At 54.2% G+C, this 16,766-nt stretch overlaps 7 protein-coding genes across 7 annotated transcripts; 4 read left to right on the top strand and 3 right to left on the bottom strand.

Annotated features, from left to right (window-relative positions):
* Positions 1-9: 9 nt before the first annotated feature.
* Positions 10-1,404, bottom strand: P170DRAFT_439269 (alkene reductase). Its single transcript, XM_024849804.1, has one exon. It carries the CDS (start codon positions 1,211-1,213, stop codon positions 104-106), a length of 1,110 nt encoding a protein of 369 aa, XP_024700821.1. The 5' UTR covers positions 1,214-1,404; the 3' UTR covers positions 10-103.
* A 433-nt stretch (positions 1,405-1,837) lies between these two features.
* Positions 1,838-3,165, top strand: P170DRAFT_245696 (uncharacterized protein). Its single transcript, XM_024842983.1, has 4 exons — positions 1,838-2,083; positions 2,157-2,542; positions 2,608-3,006; positions 3,054-3,165. Coding segments are annotated over exons 1-4 (873 nt in total). The 5' UTR covers positions 1,838-1,997; the 3' UTR covers positions 3,056-3,165.
* Positions 3,166-3,798: 633 nt separating this feature from the next.
* P170DRAFT_512197 (uncharacterized protein) lies at positions 3,799-7,433 on the bottom strand. Its single transcript, XM_024854967.1, has 5 exons — positions 7,376-7,433; positions 7,280-7,319; positions 6,884-7,203; positions 4,389-6,829; positions 3,799-4,339 (listed from the first exon to the last, which is right to left on the bottom strand). The coding sequence occupies exons 1-5, from the start codon at positions 7,383-7,385 to the stop codon at positions 4,103-4,105; spliced, it is 3,048 nt and encodes a 1,015-aa protein (XP_024700823.1). The 5' UTR covers positions 7,386-7,433; the 3' UTR covers positions 3,799-4,102.
* A 182-nt stretch (positions 7,434-7,615) lies between these two features.
* Positions 7,616-8,865, top strand: P170DRAFT_413804 (uncharacterized protein). Its single transcript, XM_024846994.1, has 2 exons — positions 7,616-8,184; positions 8,242-8,865. Exons 1-2 carry the CDS (start codon positions 7,708-7,710, stop codon positions 8,695-8,697), a joined length of 933 nt encoding a protein of 310 aa, XP_024700824.1. The 5' UTR covers positions 7,616-7,707; the 3' UTR covers positions 8,698-8,865.
* A 12-nt stretch (positions 8,866-8,877) lies between these two features.
* Positions 8,878-9,677, top strand: P170DRAFT_245785 (uncharacterized protein). The gene has a single exon (XM_024842984.1). It carries the CDS (start codon positions 9,008-9,010, stop codon positions 9,479-9,481), a length of 474 nt encoding a protein of 157 aa, XP_024700825.1. The 5' UTR covers positions 8,878-9,007; the 3' UTR covers positions 9,482-9,677.
* Positions 9,567-12,046, top strand: P170DRAFT_364185 (putative chromatin assembly factor 1 subunit B; the record flags this gene model as incomplete). Its single annotated transcript, XM_024844632.1, has 6 exons — positions 9,567-9,670; positions 9,748-9,763; positions 9,853-9,955; positions 10,008-10,244; positions 10,319-11,384; positions 11,443-12,046. 6 exons carry the CDS (start codon positions 9,567-9,569, stop codon positions 12,044-12,046), a joined length of 2,130 nt encoding a protein of 709 aa, XP_024700826.1.
* A 1,297-nt stretch (positions 12,047-13,343) lies between these two features.
* Positions 13,344-16,206, bottom strand: P170DRAFT_428762 (trehalose-6-phosphate synthase; the record flags this gene model as incomplete). The annotated part of the gene is made up of 3 exons (XM_024847857.1): positions 13,344-14,741; positions 14,800-16,126; positions 16,184-16,206. The coding sequence occupies 3 exons, from the start codon at positions 16,204-16,206 to the stop codon at positions 13,344-13,346; spliced, it is 2,748 nt and encodes a 915-aa protein (XP_024700827.1).
* Positions 16,207-16,766: the final 560 nt, after the last annotated feature.

Genomic DNA, 16,766 nt, shown 5'->3' on the forward strand with positions numbered 1-16,766 from the left:
AAAATTAAATGAAACTGACTTCTATTGAAATTATAATCTATACCATGCTATGCAATCAAACCCAAACGCCTATCCATGCCACCTTCTAAGCAAACCCAACGAATCAAGCCGCAGCGCGAACCGCCTTGAACTCCTCGGTGAAGTCGTAATCGACGTATCCCTTCGGATCCTTGGGCAGATAGAACACATCCCGCTCATAGGGCCGCAGGGGCAGACCCGACTTGATCAGGAAGGGCAGCTCGGGGTTCGCGGTCCAGGGGCGACCGATGGCGACGACGACGTCGTGGTCCTTGTAGCGCGCATCGACGGCCTCCCTGGCCGAGTCGGGCTTATAACCACCGGCGACCATGACGGGGCCGGCGCCGCGGTACGCATTCACGAAGAAGTCCAGCGACTCGCCGGTCTCGCTGACGTCGGCGTTGCCGGCAATGCGCGCCTCGACGACGTGCACGTAGGCCAGGTGGAACTCGGCCGTCTTGCGCGCCAGGTACTCGAACTGCGGCACGGGGTCGGCCATGCGCATGCCCTGGAAGGTGCTGAAGGGGCTGAAGCGGATGGCGGTGCGGTCGGCGCCGATGGCGGCGACGATGCGGCGGGTGATCTCGAGGGGGAAGCGGGCGCGGTTCTCGACGGAGCCGCCCCAGGCGTCGGCGCGCTGGTTGGCGGTGTCCTGGATGAACTGGTCGATCAGGTAGCCGTTGGCGCCGTGGATCTCGACGCCGTCGAAGCCGGCGGCGACGGCGTTGCGGGCGGCCTGGACGTAGTCGTCGATGAAGGCGTGGATCTCGGCCTCGGTGAGTTCGCGCGGGACGGGGGCGTCGGGGCTCGCGGGCGTCGCGCTGCTGGAGACGAGGTCATGGCCGCCTTCCTTCTGCAGGACGTCGGGGCTGGCGACGCGACCGAGGCCCCAGAGCTGGATGTAGATGTACGAGCCCTTGGCGTGCACGGCGTCGGTGACGGTGCGCCAGGCGGCGATCTGCGCCTCGCTCCAGATGCCGGGGACGTTGGGGTAGCCGCCGGCGCGCGGGGACACCAGGGTGCCTTCGGTGATGAGGAGGGTGCCGGGGACGGCGGCGCGCTGCTCGTAGTGCTCCTTGACGATGGGGAGAGGGACGTGTTCATCGTCGACGCGGAAGCGAGTCATGGGCGCCATGGCGAGGCGATGGGCCAGCGACATGCGGCCGACCTGGATGGGCTGGAACAACTTGGACATGATGGAATAGAGGGTATCAAAAGGAAGGGTTCTAGAATGTCTGTCTCTGATTGTATTCGAATGTCTGAATGATGATATCCCCGTCGGCGACCCGACAATTAAATACGACCCCCCGGGGCAAATGCACCACCAGGCCGGAGACTTTTGCAGCGCCCTAATTCACGCCTCACGGAGCTCGGCGGCGTCCTGATTTCCAATCCGCCCTGATTAATGCATTTAATTTATGGTTCCGACTGATTAACGCAATTTAATTAATGGTTCCGACTCCACGAAGCGTCCAGAATTTTTTGGTCGCGCCCAATCAGAGGAGATGGTGGCCTGACAAATCCTGCCTGGGGCTCCAATTCGGGGGTTTTCCGATGACAAATCCATCTTTTTCCATCTTCCATGCCTCACTGTCTTCATGGTCTATGCCTAAAAGTAGGGCGTTTTGCCTTGTCTACTCACCCTTTACCCTTCTATAACCTCCTCCGTAGACCCTCTCCGGAAGGGTCAAGTTAATCGCCAATAGACTACGAACTAGTCACTAGTTCTCACCCGACACTCAGCCTCAACCTCTGTCCTCGATCAACGGGCACGGAGTCAGCCTGGGTGTCAGACCTAAGAATCCCTGCCCAGCCGACCTGTCATGTCAGGAGATGAGCTTCGCCAGCTGACCGGCAGGGATCATGATGTCATGGCGTTTTGGCATGGATTGATTGACTCATTTACTCCGTACTGGCGCTGGTTTACAGTTGACATGCTGGCTGAGTCTGACTCTGGTTTACACTAGACATGTCCTGCCATGGCGGCAAGGCGGAATCAGGCAACCACCACCAGTCAGGCAGAGCTGAGGACTCAAGTTTGTATCATATTTCTAGTTCCGACATGGTTGATATTCCGCTAGTCATGGTTCTCTACTCAGGCATCTTTCAAATCCGTCTGACTCTTAACATGGCGTCAGGACCTTCCCCCGCGACATAGAAACTGCTAACCCGACCCACCCGGCACGGTCGGCAGGCCCTGCAAAAGACCTTCAAGCACAGGGAGCACTGCAGAACAAAGTCGTCGTTGATTCTCTGATGGCACACTCCGCATCCAAACTCGGACACCAGCGGTTCGCCATTCGCAGAGACGGCTGTGGTGGATCCGCCCCCCAGATAGTGAACGTTTGCCCAATGCTCGCAGTATCCAGGATTTGCGCGGCAGCGGTGCTGCAGTTCGCGAAAGAGGATAAGGAAAGTCCTAAACGACCAGGCGTTCATGGTATTGATGTAAACCGCATTGGCTGTCGATCGCTCATTCCATTGTTGAGTTACGGCGCAGCCACACCCGGGCGGCAGGCCACAGGTGAAGCAGAATGTGGTACCGCAAGCGCACCTGGCAGTTTCCGTTAGCGCTGACCGTCGAAGGAGCTTATCTTCCGTCCGGAGGGCCAAACGAACAAGATCGGGCCCGAAATCGCCATATTTTGAAACGAGGTCACCCTGGCGCACCGGTAGCATCGCCGGACACACGCGTTGTCGAACCCGTAAAAAGAAGAACATGGGCCGAGATGCTCGGGCCCCTTGCAAATTGTACAGGTGCCCATGCCGCACCAGGAGCAATTCATCACGATTTTCTCCGCCAGGGCCTCGAGGTGGGCTGGAAGGAAACCAAGGCCGCAATCTGGGACACAGCAGTAGAGCGATGGGCCGTTGAGATATTCGACGTCTTCTCTGAGCTGCACCAGCAGCTCGGGTCGCGAGAACCTTTGATATTCGGCCCAAGAGAGGTAACGGCGTCTGCCGCAACAGGCCTCGATGGCATTGAATGTAAGCTGCTTGGCACAGAAGTCGCAGATGAAATGCTGACGGGCCAGGATACCCGACGGGATGGCGACGAGACCCCTGCATCTTTCGCACTCCCAGAAGCTGGGACGATTTTCGTCCATGGCACTTCGGTTATCAGCTGTAGGTATTCTTGTATTCTTCGACCGGCAAGCGAAAGTGCTCAATAGTTGAATAAGATCTATTGAAAGATATAGTCAATGGGTGCAGTGGAGTAGTGATAAGTGATGTCTAATTGAAAGTAAAGTCTGGTTTAAGATAATTTCATGAATAACTGAATATTGAAATGTTGGAGACCTTCGCCGGCTCCATCAGAGACGGTGAACTGAATGCATTCCGGGGTCCTTCTTTCCGATTCATGGTGGTTGGATTGCTCTTTCCTTTGCATGCGGGTTCTGTGTTCTGATGGACAAAATGGATATGTCAGTGAGGATCTAAATGAATAAATCAGTTACACCGAAGTTCCAAAATGTAGAAAAAATCATGAAATGGTCAGCAAACCGCGAAATACTTGACAGCTTGGGCCACATGTTTCTACAGGTAGAGGCAGGCGAGCAGTAAGCTAAAGACGGGATAGCTTCAACACTGCTTAATCGGGAAGGAAATGGAATCGCCACTAGCCACGGTAGCTAGACTCCGGGTTGAATCACTCTCGTGGAAGAAAGAGAACGGTGGGAAAGGGAAAACATCAGAAAAATTAAATGAAAGCATGCCAAACAATCAGATTGATTCCATTCGCTCATGCAAATGATATAGAGTAAGTCCGCAGTAACAATAACGATGATAATAATGCTAATGCTAATGCTCCGTCCAGCAAGAAACGCCATCCATCCATTCATCCGTCCATCTAATCATCTAAACTCAGACATCAAGTCAGGACAGGTAGATGGTAAACTAGAGTATAGTCGAGGGGTATTTCAACGAGTAATAGAAAACAAAGCTTCGAAATGAATTCTCAACGAATCGTGCAAATCCATATCAAGGAAACAACTCACAGTATAGCGCAACACAAACAACCAGAAAGAGAAGGGAAGAGAAGCTAATAAACGAGAGTAAAGTGACAAGTAGAGAGAAGCTGAAATTAACTCTCTAATCTCCGCGCAGCCGATTCCAGCTGCGCATTGAAGGCCCGGATCTGCGATAACAGACCGCCCTGGGCGCCAGAGGCTCGGGAGCTGGCGTTCTCGGCGACGTTGCGGAGGAGGAATTCGAGACCGACAGATGGGGAGGAAGGAGATGGTAGGTTTTCCTGAGGGGCTTTGCTTCGTTCGACAGCGAGGTCGATGTTATGAAGGGAGTGGTTGATTGTTGAGCGGGTCTGATTTCGTTAGTTGTGGTCCGAGATTCTAGATGGGTTTAGAGCTTACAGTTCTGGCATTCTCTTCTTCCGAATGCTTCTTGCGCACGGCGTCCATGCGCACAGCGACTGCCTCCCGTTCCTTGCGGATCTGGAACAGTCGAGTGCGCTGGTCGAGCATCTCGCGCTTGGCCTTTCTCAGATTCACCCCCAGAACAAAGTTGCTGTCGAGCATCTCGCTGAGCTCGAAGAGCCGGCCCTCGAGTTCGGTGCCGTACGCCTCGACGGCTTTCTTCTTGCGTGTGAATTCCGACCGGCGCGCGGCGTTGCCCTCGTTGGCGATGCCATTGTCGAGCGTCGTCAGGGTCTTTTCCAGTGTTTCGCGACAGATCTGGCTGAGGACGTCGGCGACGTTGACGCCGCCTCGGTTGGGGAGTTTGGCCTTCAGTCGGTTAAAAAGATCTTCGGTGGATTCTTGGTCGTTTTCGTCGTCCTCCTCTTCGTCGGCAGAGGCACCGGCACCCCCGAGAGAAACGACGTTTGCCAGACGGTGCACGGTCACTGGAACGGTTTCGCCGCGAGGTTGGCGCGGTTTTCGCTTGGGTCGGGAGGCGGTTGCTTCTTCGGCGTTTTCTTGCGTTGCTCGCTCTTCCGGCTGTGAGGCCTTGTTATCCTTCTTTGATTTGGACGACTTGTCACGACCACGCTTGCGAGTCGATGGTTCGGGTTGAGCTTCAGGTTCAGGCTGCGCCTCGAGTTCGGGCTCAACCTCTGGCTGGCGTTCGGGTGCACGCTCCGGTTCAAGCTCAGGCTCCGGCTCCGGCTCATGCTCCTTTTCTTGAGTCTGCTCCTGTTCTTGCGCCTTTCGTGCTTTCTTGCCCTTGCGACCCGGTCGGGGCATCTCTTCAGACATCTCTGATTGGGCCTGCTCTTCTCCGCGTCCTGCGCGATTCGATTTCTTGTCTGCCACCCTCAATCCCTGCCGTGAAGGGCGGCCTTCGTCATGACTTGTAGCATCTGTCTCGCGAGCGCCTTCCACCTGCGCTGGCTGAGCAGCTGGTTCTTCCGCAGCTGCGGCCTCCGGCGTGGGTTTCTTCGCGTTTCGGTTACGGAGGCCTCGGGGTCCTCGACGCGGAGGTGATGGCTCCTCTGGTTTGTTCCCGGGGGAGCCGGCCGCCTTCTCTGCCGTGACCTCTTCTGGGACCGGCGATTTCTGGGCGGACCTTTGGGGTCGGCCTCGTTGTCGTTTCGCTGGCTGAGGCTGCGAGGGCTCTGATGGCTCTATCTCCGTGGGAGTATCTTGAGGTTCTTCTGATAGCGGATGCTCAACCTCAGCCGTTTCTGAAGCCGTGACGCTCTGCGGTGGAGAGCGTCCACTCGCGCTAGAACCTCGCCTTTTACGCTTGCCTCTGATGGCTTTCTTCGGCTCTTTCTTTTGTGAATCTTGCTTGGCCTGCTGAGATGCCTCGCTACCGACTTCTAGACTGCCACTCTGAGCAGAACGTGCCTTTGCGCTAGCCCCTCGTGTTTTCCCTTTGTCTGTAGAATCCTCCAAGGGTTGATCCAATGCTGGAGCTTGTGGTGATTGTTGAACATTCTCGCTGACGGGTCTTGGACTTGCGCTCTTTGACAAACGCTCACCGGCACTGGCTCCTCTTGTCCGTGTAGCTGTAGGGTCATTTTGAGGTTCCTCCGGTACTATATCTTGCGGTGGTTGAGTATTTTCGCCAACAGGTTTCGGACTTGCGCTCTTTGATGAGCGCGTGCTGGCGCTGGCGCCACGTGTTTTCCGTGATTCTGTTGCTTCCACAGACTGCTTTGGCTGTGGGGATTCTGCGGGCGGAACGCCCTGGTCGGTGGCTTTTGGACTTGCGCTGGAGCGACCACCGGCCGAGGTTCCTCGTGTTTGGCGCTTTCCATCCGGGCTATCTCTGGATTCCTCGGGCTGTGAAGGTAGCACTGCTTGCAGAGCATCTTTAGCCACTGGACTTGCGCTCTTCGGTGAACGGTCGTCTGCGCTGGCTCTCCGTTTGCGCTTACTTCTTGTGGAATCGGCAGGCGACGACGTGCCATTCGGCTGGGGCGCTTCTTGTTGGGCCGGGGGCGATTTCGGTTCAACCTGGTTTTCCGGTTCAGTCGTAGCTACGTCAATTTCATTCGGAGTTTCTTGAGGCGGTTGCTCGGGTGCGGCCTCGGGCGCAGGTTCTGGTGCAAGTTCTGGCGCAATTTCTGGTACAGGCTCAGGGGCAACTTCGGAAGCTGGCTGGGGTGCTGGTTCGGGTGCGTCTTGAGGGGCCTGGGCATCGTTCGCGATAGTAGATGTAGCAGCTGTCTCGGACGGTTGTTGTTCAAGTTCCGTAGAATTCGTGATGGTAGGGACTTCCATTGACTCGGTAGGGGGTTGAGCTGACGGGCTGCTTCGGGTGCCATTCTGACGGGGCGAGGAGCTCTGTTGTCCTTGTCGCGTGCCATCTCGACGAGGGGATATGCGTCGACTCGTGGGGGGAGATTCTGCGAGCCGGGTTAGCCCAGGCGACGTAGAGGGGCAATTCCACCTGGACTCACCAATTTTCCGTCTTTTACTACTGCGACCTAGGTTGGGCGCCTCATCCGCGGGGATATCGAAGGTCGACGGGCGTTCGGGCAAGGCATTACGCGCACTTCCGGGGGTCCGCCGAGAAGAAGACTGACTTGACTGGCTTGCAGGCGGCGGGGTCTTCTGCTGCTCCGATGGCAGAGGCGGTTGGGAGCTCTCTGGTTGTAAGGGAGCCGAGGGGGCGGGGGGTGCGTTCGGCGGCTCGGATTGCGACGCGGGTTGGGAGGCTTCCTCGGGCGGAGCCAGACCAAACGAGAAACCAAAGTTGACTTCCTTGATCTTGCGGGTCCTGTTGGTCGCCTGCGGTATCAGTATTCACTCGGGGAGCTCAATTCATCGCGTCGAAGGAGGGAGGCCAGGCTTACGCTGCTCCGCGCTGCCGCATTTGCAGCCGCTCCTCTCGATCTACCATCATCGGGTTAGTGTTGGACGCGACGCGGGGATCAGTCGGCGAGACGTACTGTTATTCATGGTCGAGAAGCGGCGCTTTGCAAGCTCTGCGCGCAAAACGACGCGAAAGGGGAAGGGGAGGGAGAGAAAAAGGGAGGGGGAGAGATGGAGAGGAAGAGAAGAATGCGAGAGGAAGTCCGATGGAGAGTCGACGAGAGCAGAGAGAGAAGAGAACCCGATGCGGTTTAGTCGGCGGTCGGCCACTTTTTGCATTCTCTCCGCATCGTCTCTTCCTCCTCTTCACGTCTTCGCTTCGTTCTTCCTCTGCTTATTCTTGCCTCTTTCATCTCTCTCCATTCGCAATTGAAGTTTCCCTGAAAAATACAACCCGCATCTCTCAACTATGGGTTGGTTCTGGGGCAAATCCGAGGACCCCGTCAAGAAGTTGGACCCGGGTCTCCGAGAATACCTCGAACATGAAGCTCCCAAGAAATACGTCCCTACGACGCCGGAGATTCCCAAGCCGGTAGATTCGCAGAGCCAGCCATCGCAAGCGCCTCCGACCGCCGAATCCGACGAGTCCTCGCAACCCGCCCTTCCCAACGCCTCCCTCTACCCCGACGGGCGCTATGCCCACCTCTGGAAGACCTACAAGCCCCCCGCCAGCGAAGAAACCCAGAAGGGCGCGGAGCGAGTCATTGAGAAATACAAGCAGCGTGGCGACACCGTGCATCGGGCTGCCATGGAGAACTGCGCGTTGGAGCACGAGGATTTGACATACTGCTTCCAGACCGGCACGTGGTCGAAACGAATCAAGTCGCGCATGTCGATGTGCCATGAGGAGAACCACACCTTCTCTCGCTGCTTTACTACGCAGGCCGTAAGTCACCGTTTCCCATTGTCGCCTAATGAGGCTAATCCGGGGTTGTCGGTCTAGAAATTCCTCCAGGCACTCGGCTACGCCTCCGCCTTCAACTGGGACCCCGAACGAGAAGAACGCATCCAGATGCACGCCGACAAGCTCTATCACGAAATGATCGGGTATGAGAAGCAGGTGGAGGAAGCCAAGGCGGCGGGACAGGCGCCGCCACCCATCACGTCGCTGTTCAATCCCCAGGCCCGGCAGGAGAAGGCCGAAGCCAGTGCGGATGCTCTGGAAATCCCCGGCGGCGAGGCCATCCCGGCCGGATTCAAGCCCTCGAAACCCTTGGAGAATCTGACGCCCCATGAACGGGAATTGGAGCTTCGCTCTCACTATGCGCAGATGGAACAGCAGAAATTATATGCCCAGGAGGCATTGCCCTTTGTCAAGGCGCAGGATGACGCTCGAAACAAGCGGCGGGACAAGGCCGTCAGCTGGTTCGGAGAGACGGTGGGCAAATGGATCACATAGCTGGACATGTTAAATGCAGGGATAGAAGGGCCATGGGGCTCATGTATGATTACTTCTTGGAGTTGCCATCTGCTCTCGGGGCTGTTGGTGGCGAGGCAGATCTGATTTGATAGCGACTGCAATGGACGGCGTTACGGGGAATCAATCATGGACATAAATATAGCCCAGTAACATTTATCAAAAATAAATCATGTGCAATAAAATCAATTAGAAGTGTCTTAGGGAATACTGAGGTATTGATTTGAAGTGGTGGGAGTTGAGGGTATTCACGGTTCTCTCTGTACCTCCAAGAGAACTTACTACATACTATATGTATTCACCAGGATGCCACTGCTGCCTCCAGATCTCGAATCAACATGCCTCAACCCAACCATCCCAGAAGAGAACCGACAGTCAGCACGGTCAGAAAATGCCCTCGCCAGAAACCCCCTCGCTCTGGTCCGCGTGTCCGTCAAAGAAACGAATTGATGCTGACGGTCACGTTGGCGCTCATTCGCCCGGACGCGGAGACGCCAAACGACAAGCGAGAAACAAGACGCTCCGACGAAGACACTGCAACCAGACTCAGATCCGCCGAATTTCTCACGTTGCCCTCTCTCGCAGGTCTCCAACTCTCCTGCCCAGCCCGGCGGTGATCCCCCCTCATTTAAGCGTGTCGGACGGCCTTGTCCCACGGCTCCTGACTGGATTCCTCCGCGTTTCTCCATCTCTTCGTCCTTGCAACCGTCTGCTCTCAACCTCACAGCTCCCCCCCTTCCTCTCTGTCAAGCTTCCCTCCTGCTGAAATTCACTCTCCTTCTCACTTCCGGATCTCTCATTGATCGCCTTCGATCTGTCTCTGGGGAGCCCATTGAGCTCCCGTGCTCACAATGAAGGCGACCCCGTTGCTCATCTCGTGGCACAACGACAACGCTCCCATCTATTCGGTCCATTTTGACCCTCATGGCAAAGGACGCCTAGCAACGGCTGGAAAGTACGTTCGTCTGAACTTCACTCTCACCTTTGTTCCTTCGGTGGAAGCCTCCCTTGCTAATCGGATCTCCTAAACAGTGATAATAATGTCCGAGTACGAGCTTCATCCCCCTCCCTTCTCCCCGTCGGATCTTTTTTTCCTGCCCCCTTTCGCCGGCCTTTTCTGACCTCACAATGCAATAGCTATGGCGAGTGGAATCGACAGGCGAGGAACGGAAAGTCTCGTATTTGAGCACCCTGATCAAACACACACAAGCCGTCAATGTGGTGCGGTTTAGTCCGAAAGGTACACGGCGACAGCCCCCTCTTCTACTGACAGTCTCTAACGTGACCTCTAGGCGAGATGCTGGCGTCTGCCGGGGACGATGGGAACGTCCTACTCTGGGTTCCCTCGGAATTACAAACACAAGGTGGTCTGGGGGAGGACCGGTCGGATGACAAGGAGACTTGGCGAGTCAAGCACATGTGTCGCTCGTCCGGCGCAGAGATCTACGATTTGGCGTGGTCTCCGGACGGAGTCTTCATCATCACGGGGAGCATGGATAACATCGCCCGGATTTACAACGCGCAAACCGGTTGGTAGACCCGGTTTGGACTCAGAAGACCTCACCGTTCGAAGAGAGTTGCTAATGGTCCGATTTCTCTCCAGGACAAATGGTGCGCCAGATTGCCGAGCATTCCCACTACGTCCAAGGTGTGGCATGGGATCCTCTGAACGAATTCGTCGCGACGCAATCCTCGGACCGATCCGTACACATCTACAGCCTGAAAACGAAAGATGGTCAATTCACCTTGACCTCGCACGGGAAATTCTTGAAGACGGACTTGCCGGCCAAACGGATTGCGTCGGGCAGTCCAGCTCCCCCAGACCTATCGATCCGCTCCCAGCCGGCCACCAGTAACGCGGCCGCCATCACCTCTCCGGCGCCGTCCACACCCGGCACCCCAATGGCCTCGAATCTGCCCATGGACCCTCCTCCCGTATCGCACAGTCGAAGATCCTCCTTTGGCTCCTCCCCATCAATCCGCCGATCTGCATCCCCTGCGCCATCCTTGCCGCTACCTGCAGTCAAGCCGCTGGAAGTACCGTCACCAAGCGTTATGAGCGGGCTAGGCGTCAAGAATGCTAACATCTACGCCAACGAAACCTTCACCTCATTCTTCCGGCGCTTGACGTTCGCCCCCGATGGAAGCCTGTTGTTCACGCCGGCCGGCCAATACAAGACGTCGCATTTGTCTGCCCCCGATTCGGCGAAAACGACGGATGAGATCATCAACACCGTTTACGTCTACACTCGCGCAGGCTTCAACAAGCCTCCCATCTCCCATCTCCCGGGCCACAAGAAGCCCTCGGTGGCGGTCAAGTGCTCTCCGGTGTTTTACACCCTGCGACAGGCCCCCCAGCCCGAGCGTCACATTACTCTGGATACATCCTCCGGCGAAGAGACCTTTGCCTCTCTCCCCGATCCCGTAGTAAGCTCCATGGAGCCGCCGCCGTCAGCGACTGCAACGAGTGACCCCCCGAGAAGCAACCAGACTCCCAAAGACGACAGCCCCTCTTCCACCCCTACGCCAACCCCCGTTTTCAGTCTTCCCTACCGAATAGTTTATGCCGTGGCCACTCAAGATGCCGTCCTGGTTTACGACACCCAACAGCAAACACCCATTTGCGTCGTGAGCAATCTGCACTTCGCCACCTTCACTGATCTGACATGGTAAGTTTGTGATTCGCTCCCGCACGAAATATGTTGCATCTGTTCTGATTCCAGCCAGGTCGAGTGACGGATTGACCTTGATTATGAGCTCATCGGACGGATTCTGCTCGTCGCTGTCGTTTGCGCCGGGAGAGTTGGGTCAGCCGTATAATGCCCCGACGGCAACGGCACAGCATGCCGGGATATCTGGCGTACAGGCGGCGGGTCACACCAGCGCGCCCCCGACGAAGCCGAGTCCAGTTGCGCCAGTCAACGCCGCCCAAGCGCCTCCGGCAAGCCCGGCGCGCTCGAATTCCGTGTCATCGGTTACCACGCAGCCCCCTGCGCAGCAAACGACGGGATCCGTGGTTAATAACCCAACGCCCACCCTGGGCTCCGTACCGCTCGTGACGGCGACCAACTCCTCGCAACCTCCCACACTTCCGCTGTCCACACCGCCGCAAACCCCCTTGTCTGCAGTCTCCCAGAGTGGGACAAGTTCAGTCAGCAACAGCGTCCTAGGCAAACGCCCGGGCGAGGCCGAAAAGGAGGAGGACCAAAATTCGGTTCCACAGGTACAACAACCGAAAAAGAGACGAGTAGCACCGACTCTCGTCTCAGCCGGGACCGGGAATGGGCCTTCTGCGGGCAACGAGTCGAATAACACGGACGTTGGTAGCTAAAATACTCTTTGCCTTTTTCTCTTTTTCTCTTTTTCTCTTTCCCCCTTCTCCCTTTTTCTCCCTCTCATTTTCCATGTCCCCTTTTTATACTCTTTAATCCTGCCCACCCGTTTGCCGTAGAACGGATGGATGACCCCCTTGAGGGACACGACGTTTTTTCCCTCTTGACCCGACGAGATGATTTATGGTGCTTCCTGTCTGTTCCGTAAGATCCCGATTTGATTGAATGTTTGATCCTACTGGAGTTTTTGATGATGAAAGAAGAGGATCTACCTACGTTTTTTAACCCTTGGGGATATCAGTAGAATCCTTTTTGCTTTCCCCCTTCTTGGCGCATTGTACTTTCTATCACTGCTTGTTTGCTATTTTATCTTTCTTGTTCTATTTAACCAGTGGTATTGTGCGTGCGTTGCTTCTGTGTCGGTGTGTTGATAGCCCTTGTCTACTATTTTTTTTTCTCTTTTCATTTCATTATATTCGGGGTCTGTGGCACTCGGATTCGCATGTGAGAGTATAATCATTAGCTTTTATCGATTTTCATTCGACTTTTTTTCCCCCTTCTTTGCTTTCTCTTGGACGCCTGATCTTTCCCCGTGATTCCCCTGCAATGATTGGCCTGCGAGGAAGATGTGGATGCCTGGTCTTTTTCTTTTTTTTGGTGGTTCTTGGGGTAATTGTAACTGAAAGTGCGTTGTGTTACGAACAACTAGCTTAGTTTAGTTCAGTTCATTTGGTCTAGATCAGGTCAGGTCAGGTCAGGTAGGATGTTTTGGTTAGACAGGTACCTACCTATGTACTTACCTAGGTAGGCAAGACAGAGCAGGGCATTCTATCAGCATATCATACCTTATCCTACGGTAGTTTAGAATGAACGAATATTGATTTATCATTGGTTTATCGCACTATCTAGAGAATAAGGAAATCATGGATGGACATAGATAATGACAGTTGGTGGATTACATGTGTAGTAGGTGGATGATGGTCCGACCGGTCAAGGCAGTAGTCTTTGAATCTGTGACAGGAATATCAAACAGAGTTGAACGTGTCTATGGACCCCGTCTTGTCTAGACATTTACGGATCTTTCGATATCAATGCATGCCCATGTCTTGGGGAGGGATGGAAGATGAGAAGGAAAATAGATGGGTGAAATGACAGGAATGCGTGTATGTATATGCCATGGTAAATAGGTGTAAGGTGGGCGTCAAAGATAGTAGGAAGGACAGAGGAAGAAGAACAGTTAAAGGTAGTAAGACAAGAGGACTGCGATGTAGAGATGGACAAGAGAGCGGAGATGGATCAGAATCCAGCAATGGGATGTCTGGGAACGGAGGTTTCACCGTCGATAGGCCCGTCGCCGTTCATAGATGGATACACATTCACGGCAGGATCGCAGAGAGCGCTTATGATGTCAGCCACGGTCATGTTTTTAGGTGGCACGGCCTTGGCCTCGGTGGCGTGTGTGCCGGTAGTGAGGGTCGACACGTTGCGGATGATGTTGGTGGATTGAAGGTGATTTGCCCAGCGGAACAAGGTTTCGTCGCCGCGGGTGCCGCCTGCGACGAACAGGAAATCCGGAATCTGTGGAAGTAGATCCAAGACGGACTCAGCCGCTTTCGATTTTTTCCCGTCCAGAGGCTCAACACCCACTGCGCCCTCGGTGAGAACAACTCGGATAGCATCGCTGCCACGGGTGCCGTTGATTTGGTCTGCAAGATCAGACGCTTGTCGGGCAGCGATGTCGGCGTCATGGGCGTTGTTATACCAGAAAGTCAGAAGGCAGTGTCCCTCTTCTATATGACTACCTTCGGTTCTTTCGTGGTAGTATTGAATCACCTTGCGAATGCCGCTTCGCCAGTCTTTTGCCTTTTCAAGGTCAATCATTGACTTCCATTGAGAGGACCCGATGTCACGCCTGAAGCACCCATTTTCAGCAATGTAACCAACACGATTGGAAAAGTCTTTCAACATCGATTCCAGTTTGTCGGGGCTCTTGCTACTCGTGACATAAACCACGTTTTTGGGGTCCTCGATGAGACGCTCGAGCAAAGAGAGCGAGTCCTGCGAAAATGACGAGGCAGTGGAGTTTCCTCCTTCGTCCTCAACAAAGAAGAGTCGCAAGCCGGATCTATCGTAAGCTTCTTTCAGAGTAGATACTGAGAGTGGTGCCACTTGGCTAAGCTCGCGAGATAATTGTGAGCTGCGTGCTTCCGCCAAAGCTGTCTTGAAAGAATTACACCAGGACACTGCAGTATACGGGGCTTTTCGCTCAAGTAAAAAATCCCAGTTGCGCTTTTTCTGCTCTGGCGACATCTCCAGCGATTTGTTGATCATGTCTGCAACCTCCTTGTAGCTCCAGGGATTGACAAGCAGATCGTGCCCATGGAAGATAGATGCGCTTCCGGTGAATTCGCTCAGAATAAGGGAGCCATGTTGCTGAGCTGTTATTCTACCATCCTGACAGTGGAGAAAATCATGACTCTGAAGGTTCATGCCTTCTCTCAGACTAGTCACCATGAAGATCTCGGCCACGCTCATGAGAGCCAGGAACTGGGAGTAACTAATATCTTGCCTCAAGAGTACCAGTGGCTGATGGGTAAGTGTTGAGTAGGTGGAGTTAATTCTCATGGCGATTTTTGAGACCTGGGCTTCCAATTCAGGCATTTCAGATGCGGAAGCGATTTGAACGAGGATGACCTGGGCAGATTAGTATCTTTAATACCGAAACTCCATAACGCTGTGTGAAGAAACTTACATTTCCTCTCCATTTAGGGTATTTCTTCAAGAAAAGCTCGTATGCCATCAGCTTGTGCTTGACGCCACCAGGGGCATCAAGTCTGTCCCGCGCGATGATCAAATGCTTGTCCTTGTATCTGGAGAAAATGCTCGCGATCCAATCCTTCACTCCAGCGGTTTGGCGTAAGTCATCAAGGGAATTTATATCAATACCTATGGGCAGTTTCTTCAAGTGCACGAAACGATCTGGCAGCTGGACTCCGTTGACCGACACTTCCAAACTTAGAAGTCGACTGCACGACTGGAGAAAATGGTAGCAGTATTCGTCTGTTTGGAAGGCAACAAGATCGGCGCCAAGAAGACCATTGAGAAGCGCATTTCGCGCAGAGAGACATCGGAAAACTTCCGAAGAGGGAAATGCGGCATGCATGAAAAATCCGATTTCTGCACTGGGTAACATTTCTCGCAGCATGGCTGGCAGGAGCAAAAGGTGGTAGTCTTGGACCCAAATGGTGTCCCCCGGGCGCCAATAGACCGCAATGGTCTTTGCAAATGCCTCATTGACCTTGACGTACTGCTTCCATGAGTAGTCGTCGTACTCAGTATGTCGGGGACTCTCCTGCATCTGATAATGGAAAGCAGGCCACAAGACCGAGCGGCAGAAGTGCGAGTAATGCCCCTCGAATTCGTGGTCACCAACAAACACCGTGATCGATCCATAGTCATCTTCCAGCGTCTCCGAGATATTTGAGCGCGTTTCATCCTTCAGTGAGTCGGTTGGCATACCCAGAGTGCCAACCCACATCTTGTCCGATAGGATGCCTGCTTTTTCGGCGGCGTTGACTGCATTCCGCAAGCCACCATTGCCTTGCTCGGCTGCTTTCACAGTCCAGTCAACATCGGAGAGCAGAGCACGCAGGCTCGCATGATCCTCTTCCGAGTCTGGCGTTTCTAGAGCAGCTTCGAGATAAGTCGACTGGTCTATGTCTCCCAAGCCAAAGCGGCTCAGGATTGAGCGGTCGGGATAGTTGGACGCCTTGGAACGTGGCTGGTTGAATTTACGGCTCTGACCCCAGGAAACAATTGGAGGGTCGCTGGGGCCCGGGCCGTTGGGATCATCGGCAGATGGGACTTCTTTTGCAGAGTTTGACACATATGATTTAAAGATCTTTTCGTCTTCGGTGGTCGCCCCAGGCGTCAGTGACTGACTGAATGTTTTTGAGTGACGTCTTCGGTGGGACTCCGCTAGTCTTCCTATGATCTGATCGTCCGCATGAGAGTGGCTAGCGGAGGATTTGCGGCGCTTCAGCTCCGTAGCTTGAAAGTTGATAGTATAAGGAAGAAAACTGTTCCAAGAAAACCATTAGCCTTTGTCGTTTCGAAAAAGAAAAGATGGGACTTACAGAGATGCAATGAAGACCGTCATTTGGTCGAAGGGTTCGAAAGGCGGGCCCCTTCGATGCCAAAAAAATCTATCTACAAGAGGAAGGAAAAATGGAAGGAGACCATGCAAGTACAACGAAGTCCGTAGCGATTGATAAAAATAAAAATAAAATAAATATGAGGAGCGGCTTTCTTATCCGGATCAAGGGATGCTACTGTCCACGCGCATGAAAAAGGCTGTCAGTCATCCAAGGGCCTGCAGACCAACTAGTTGGGGTCAATGATCCTAATAGATCCGACAGTTAGACATCTTCGCAGCACAATTTAAAGTGACCCACGGACCGATGACGTTCATGATTGGGCCATGGAACTGGGGAGCTGTAGCCAAAGCATATGAAAGGAAAATTTAGAACCTTCTGGCCTTTGCACGGGGGAGAGACAGAAAGAGGGGAACAAAGCGAGGCGATATTTTTCTGGGCGAACCATTGTGGCATGACAGTCTGGCAGTTGTTCGTATTGGGCACGGAGTGAGACTTGATGGAATGGGGAGGAAGCGCGACTATTGGCCTCCGCCCTGATGCCAGCGGCCTGCATAAAATGTGA

Source organism: Aspergillus steynii (genome assembly GCF_002849105.1).
Source record: "Aspergillus steynii IBT 23096 chromosome Unknown P170scaffold_7, whole genome shotgun sequence".
Taxonomy (NCBI): Eukaryota; Fungi; Ascomycota; class Eurotiomycetes; order Eurotiales; family Aspergillaceae; genus Aspergillus; species Aspergillus steynii.

Bases quoted from the DNA above. Each gene is read 5' to 3' on its own strand.
- P170DRAFT_439269 (XM_024849804.1), bottom strand. From the start codon at position 1,213: ATGTCCAAGTTGTTCCAGCCCATCCAGGTCGGCCGCATGTCGCTGGCC.
- P170DRAFT_245696 (XM_024842983.1), top strand. From the start codon at position 1,998: ATGGCGGCAAGGCGGAATCAGGCAACCACCACCAGTCAGGCAGAGCTG. The intron at 2,084-2,156 runs GTTGATATTCCG...ACATGGCGTCAG, and splicing joins ATATTTCTAGTTCCGACATG to GACCTTCCCCCGCGACATAG. The intron at 2,543-2,607 runs GTGAAGCAGAAT...CCGTCGAAGGAG, and splicing joins ACCCGGGCGGCAGGCCACAG to CTTATCTTCCGTCCGGAGGG.
- P170DRAFT_512197 (XM_024854967.1), bottom strand. The intron at 7,204-7,279 runs GTAAGCCTGGCC...GGCGACCAACAG, and splicing joins ATGCGGCAGCGCGGAGCAGC to GACCCGCAAGATCAAGGAAG. The intron at 4,340-4,388 runs GTAAGCTCTAAA...TAACGAAATCAG, and splicing joins AAGAAGAGAATGCCAGAACT to ACCCGCTCAACAATCAACCA.
- P170DRAFT_413804 (XM_024846994.1), top strand. From the start codon at position 7,708: ATGGGTTGGTTCTGGGGCAAATCCGAGGACCCCGTCAAGAAGTTGGAC. The intron at 8,185-8,241 runs GTAAGTCACCGT...TTGTCGGTCTAG, and splicing joins GCTGCTTTACTACGCAGGCC to AAATTCCTCCAGGCACTCGG.
- P170DRAFT_245785 (XM_024842984.1), top strand. From the start codon at position 9,008: ATGTATTCACCAGGATGCCACTGCTGCCTCCAGATCTCGAATCAACAT.